General features: G+C 42.0%; 1 protein-coding gene across 1 annotated transcript; it reads left to right on the forward strand.

Annotated features, from left to right (window-relative positions):
- Window positions 1-244: 244 nt before the first annotated feature.
- LOC106013000 (GTPase IMAP family member 7) lies at window positions 245-3,408 on the forward strand (the record flags this gene model as incomplete). Its single annotated transcript, XM_013087556.2, is given in 2 exon segments — window positions 245-646; window positions 3,337-3,408. A coding segment is annotated over 1 exon segment (63 nt), but the record flags the coding sequence as incomplete, so codon positions are not given.
- Between the last annotated feature and the right edge of the window lie 2,234 nt (window positions 3,409-5,642).

The raw sequence follows: 5,642 nt of genomic DNA on the forward strand, positions 1-5,642 counted from the left end.
TGTGTGTGTGTGTGTGTGTGTGTGTAATGTATGTAGGCCTACACGTGTGCTTAATTCACTGGTCGTCAAGGGTAATGCTCAATTAGGTTGCCAACAAACCAAATCGTTTACTAAAAATAGATCATTATTCATAAAATCAATGATCCGTCTAGTTAAGGTGTGCACACATTTAAACATTTTTTCGATATATGAACTGAAGTTATTTGATGTCGAAAGTCATAAACTACTTGTGTCGAATGTACTGCCAAGTAATATGGTCAAGGCGGTCAAGGCTTGACCTGTGGAAACTACATTGTATATCGACGTCGACGAAACTGCTTCGGCGTGCATAAACCATAATAAAAATAGTTATAATATCTTATGACAATTTCTTGAGAATTTCCGATAATGACGAGAAGCAGGGTATTCCCGAACATGCCCAGAATGAGACCCAGGACTGAAGAATTAGAATGCGCGGACGATTTGCTTTCTGGAACCTAATATCGCAGACTAGGCCTAGATATTCAAGATCTACATGTTTAGAAGAGCTCAATATAAACCTTCCCCTTCACTGCTGTGTACCGTTTATGTTTTCATCTAGATCTACTCCGAATTTTGAAGTACCAGATTTCTCTTTTTTTAGCGTCCACCAAGTCATCTCAACACAGTAAGTATAAACAGTCTTGGAATTCCGTTACGTCTCATATTACAATTTGTTTGTAGATTGTTTTATCATAAAAATGATTTCTCTGCCACCCAATTGGTTATTTTCTCGGTTTTTCAGCCCCCCCCCCCCTTTCCTCTTCCTCGATCCCCTGTTTCCCTGTGTCAGCTTTACCCCCGCCCTCTTACCCCCGAATTACATACCCTTTACTCCCCTTTCTTCAACCTCTTTTGTAATGTTCATTTTTTTGCTTAATAATAATAATACTAATTTTAAAAAATGACATGATTTACATAGCGCTCAACACAGGCTCTGAGCGCTTTACAATACAATACAATGTACAAGTTACCTAAGACGTTGTGTTCTGACTTCTGGCCAAAAGAAAACCACTTAAAAAATTAATATCATCTTATTAATTTTAAAACAAAACTGACTTCAGCTGACCTTTGAAAGAATCAGAGCATTTGATCTCTCTTAAAGTTCTTGGCAAAGCTTTCCAGATCTTGGGGCCTTTCTGAGGAAGGAAATATCGTAGACTAGGCTTATATATAACCTTTGCTTCATTTCATTGTTCGAAGTCAAGCAATGAAATAACTCATTGCAAGGATTACGGAGTTTAGAAATCTGAAGTCGTAAGCCTACGTCTGTCCGTTGACCTGTTTACAAATTAAATGACCCCCCCTCTCCCCCGCTCCAACGAATATCATTATATTTGGTGTAATGTCATGTCATGTAAAAGTCACGGTCATGCCAAGAATATGAAGGAGTTTGATTCTCATGATTTAGAGCTTAAGAAATTTGTAGGTTTCAATCGCTATGTAGGCCTATAGTTATAAAATTCACCGGAATTTGGTTTGCCTTGGCGTTTGTAGTAGGCTACGTATAGCTATGCACGACGTTGTTGTTCGCATGGAGGAGACCAAAGTTTGAATCCCTAGTGGGAAGAACTTTTTGTCGAGTATATGGGATATTGTATCCCTCTCAGTAGTCTCAGTCCAGGTTGGCCCTGACAGGCAGGTTGGAAGCCTACCTTATAAATTATCTAAATTTTGTCAATTTGGGCGTAAAAACACCCACGTTAATTTTTTGAGCGTCCGCTGTTCAGTAGTCTGTTCTATAAGTTCAATATTGCACGGATAATTTTTAGTAAGCGGAATTCCCAATACGGTAAAAGAGAATCTTTGAATACAGTACATACAGTCTCACAGTAACGTCAAGCATAGTACAGACTTCAACATTTAAGTTAAGGACCACTTGCAAACACTCTGAGGGGTCTTCTTGGGTCGACCTGCACGTGGGCGTTCTTGGACTGATCCAGTGGCTCGATGGCGCTGCCTCAAGCGGACAATGACAGAGTGTGACATTGCAAGCCTGCTGGCATCTTCTCGGGCTCCAACTCAATCCTGAAGCCATGCCATAGCTCTGGCACGAGCAAAGTCTCCCAGCTTTCGTCTTGGTGGCATGTTGATGCCGTACTGAATTTTGCACAAACGGCGACTTATATGGCCACCAAAGTGAACACAGTTCGAGACAATACGTCCGTTTATGACGTGCACCAAATATTTTAACTGAGGTGTCGCACACAAGTCGATGTTGTTGTTGTTGTTGTTTTCAAATCCCTTTAGCTGCGAGCATTTCGCTCGCACACAAGTCGATAAATAACAGCAAATTTGGCTAGAGTTCCCCGAGGATTTCCGTGCTGCACGTGGTGGTTTTGACCCTTTAGGAAGCTTTGCAGAGGCCTACGCACTGTAACCCATTACATGTAACACTTTCAGAGCAAAACAATTTTGAAACATTCCTTGATGTCTTTTTTTTCGGATTAAAAAAAATAATCAGGGCCGTCTGTCTCTGTCAAGGTGGTCCTTAACTTATGTTGAAGTCTATAGAATGTCGATAACACAGTGTTTTGGTGTGTGTTCACTGGGGCGTGTCGTTGGCTTTGAACAGCACAAGATAACCCAGACACAAAAACTCCGCGCTGCGCAGTGGCGACCAGCAATGGTGTGTGGATGGTGTATGTTTGTGATAAATAAACGATATTGTGTATTATTCATAAATTTATGTATTAAAATATATTCCAAAGACGTCAAAACTATCGCCTAAAAGTTTCGACTGTAGTGGAGGTCGAAAGCACCATACACGAAGTGGTCTCAGCCTGCGGGTCTAAAAGTCGGACGGCTAATATAGGCCTAATCTAAAAGCCAAGATTTTTTTTCGACTCAAGATTATTTATTGATTTGAAAGGCCTCAGGCCCATACAACTAAACATTATGACATGTGATTCGACAAATACATAATTTGGTGTAACACATCAACACTTTACATAGAATCTAAATTGATGAGTGCACTTCAATTATAATGTGTGAATAATAATGCAAGGAATGGACCTCAGGGAAGACCATCTTTTACAGTCTTTGCTGGGCATAACGTGTGTGTGTGTGTGTGTGTGTGTGTGTGTGTGTGTGTGTGTGTGTGTGTGTGTGTGTGTGTGTGTGTGTGTGTGTGTGTGTGTGTGTGTGTGTGTGTGTGTGTACGAGCGTATATATGTATTGAACAAAGAAACAGTGCACTAGTTACTCCAAATCTTAAAACAGAAATTTAAAAAGCCCCCATTACGTTGGCTACATGATAGGTCACAGCGGCCACCATCGTTTATGATTAATTCCGTTCACTTTCTCTTCCAAAACCAGGTCCCCAAAATGTTTAAGTTGGGAAAAAGACCTCAGCCTCCGCTAATGCCAAATGGGAACAAAAAGTTCAAGGTGAGTGTATATTGTCTATATATTCTTCTAAGTGATGTTTTGAATGTAATACTGTAATATATATGTATTAGGAAAGAAGTGTACTTTATTTACACCCTCTACCCCTCCTCAATCACCCCCCCCGCCCCTAAAAACCCACATCATACACAAATACGCACAAACACACACACACACACACACACACACACACACACACACACACACGTCCACCCCCCCCCCACACACACACAAAACAAGCAACCCCCCCCAAAAAAAAACACACAAAAAACAACATCCCCAAAACAAAACAAACCAACCCCAACTGTTTTTGTGAGCCTTTGCTCGGACATAGATCACTTTACATCGGATAAACCCAGAGGATGAAACACACTTTTTCTTGGGTAAGTGTTTTACGGCGCTCGCAATTGTAGAAGGTCATATGAGCGCGCGGGACACGTTGAATTTTGAATTTTGTCCGGGTGGCGGCCGAAGCATACTCTTATTGATTTTGGACCATCAAGGAATCTTTAACGTGCGCACCTTGCACATTGGACCTCCGAGAATTTTCGCCCTTGTACGAGAAGGCTAGGTGTATTCTTTCCTACCGTAATATCAGGGGTGTGGCTGAAAGACAGCAGTAAGAAGTAGCCAGGGAGTATCAGGAGAAAGGCTGCCGAAAGAGCCAGGAGCCCAGAGGAGGGGGCGAAAGAGGTGAAGGGGTGGGGGCAGAAAGTGGAGACGAAAGCAAACAACAGAGTATTGTTTTACTGGGTGGCAATTACAGCGGGTCGGGCCGATCGCCTGAAAACAAACGCGTTTGTTTTTGAGTCGACGAGCCGGGCGATCAGCCCGACCCGCCTATCCCATCCGTAATGGGCACCCTGAATAAGACAGCAGGAAAAGATGGGAAGGAAGAAAGTTTTAGTGGAGAAAATGTTCGGTTGCTATCCGGATTCGAACCCGGGACCTACTGAACGAGAGGCGAACACTTTAACCTCTAGGCCACGAGAGCCCCCGAAACACACTTTGAGGGTGACATTTCATAAAGGGGAGGGGGGGGGCGCTGTTGGTTACCTCGTTTATTTGTGGACCCAATGTCACCACATTTCACACATACCGGTGTGCATAGTGTGAATTCTTTTTTTAAAAAGTAGTAAGAGGCTCTTGTGTTCCAGATGCTACGGTGTTCGGATCTCATTCAATAAGTTCGGGGTTCGAAACCTGGGCAGCGACGGAAAATGTTGTCGTCCGCTTTCGTCTTCACTTTCTGCCCCCACCGCCTCACCTCCTTTCCCCTCTCCTCTCGGCTTTTGACTCTTTCTGCAGCTTCACACTGCTACTGTCTTTCAGCCACACTCCTGTAATATCTACACCCAGAATTTTCAGATAAGGCTGAAAAATCTAGTAGGTCCCGTGTGCAAGTTGCGCATGTTAAAGATCCCTTGGTGGTAAAAAATCGATACGATTAGGCTTCTGCCGTCACCCGGGCAAAATTCAAAATTTCCAACCAACTGAAACTGTTGAATGTGTCCCCGCGCTCATTTGCCCTTATGCAGTTGTGAGCGCCGTAAAACACTCACAGCAAAACCTCCCAAAGTAATAGATCTTAAGAAACAGTTTCATTGCCATGGAGACGACGGGCATATTGAAAATTGTTTTTGTGTTTGATGCAGTTAACATTTCACGTGTTTTCAATGGAAATAGGTTGTTATTTTGTATGCAAGTTAAAAAAAACTACACGTCTAAAAATTGTCTGTTAGATTTCAATCCTTAAAAGTAAACACGCATATAATTATATGTCCCGTATAAGACCCTGATATGTTGAAAGAGAAGATTCATTTCTACAAAAATACAAATTGTATGTATGAAAATCGCAAAATATCACTTTATGAGTCCAGATACAGTACTGGCATATCAATGAACAACAGGGTGACTAAGGCATCCCGTGTCTCAAAGCCTTACCCTACATAGTGTATACACTACTTATAGGCCTATGGCTCATTCGACTATCCAAGAGCCTACAACTCACCATAAACATTGTAAGTGCAACAGATTAGGAGGTACTCACCAAAGTTTGAAGGAATCTTGCAGAGGTGAATTTCAAATGCAGGTGGTAGCCATCTTACAAATGAGCCTCTGATCCGCCAAAAATGTTCCTGCTAAGCTATTTCATGTATACACCCCACATTGATTATTCTTTTAGGTGATGCTTTGCAATATTACTCAAAATCACTTTTGGTACGGAAAATGATCAT

Source organism: Aplysia californica, unplaced genomic scaffold, assembly GCF_000002075.1.
Source record: "Aplysia californica isolate F4 #8 unplaced genomic scaffold, AplCal3.0 scaffold00602, whole genome shotgun sequence".
In the NCBI taxonomy this organism is placed as follows: domain Eukaryota; kingdom Metazoa; phylum Mollusca; class Gastropoda; order Aplysiida; family Aplysiidae; genus Aplysia; species Aplysia californica.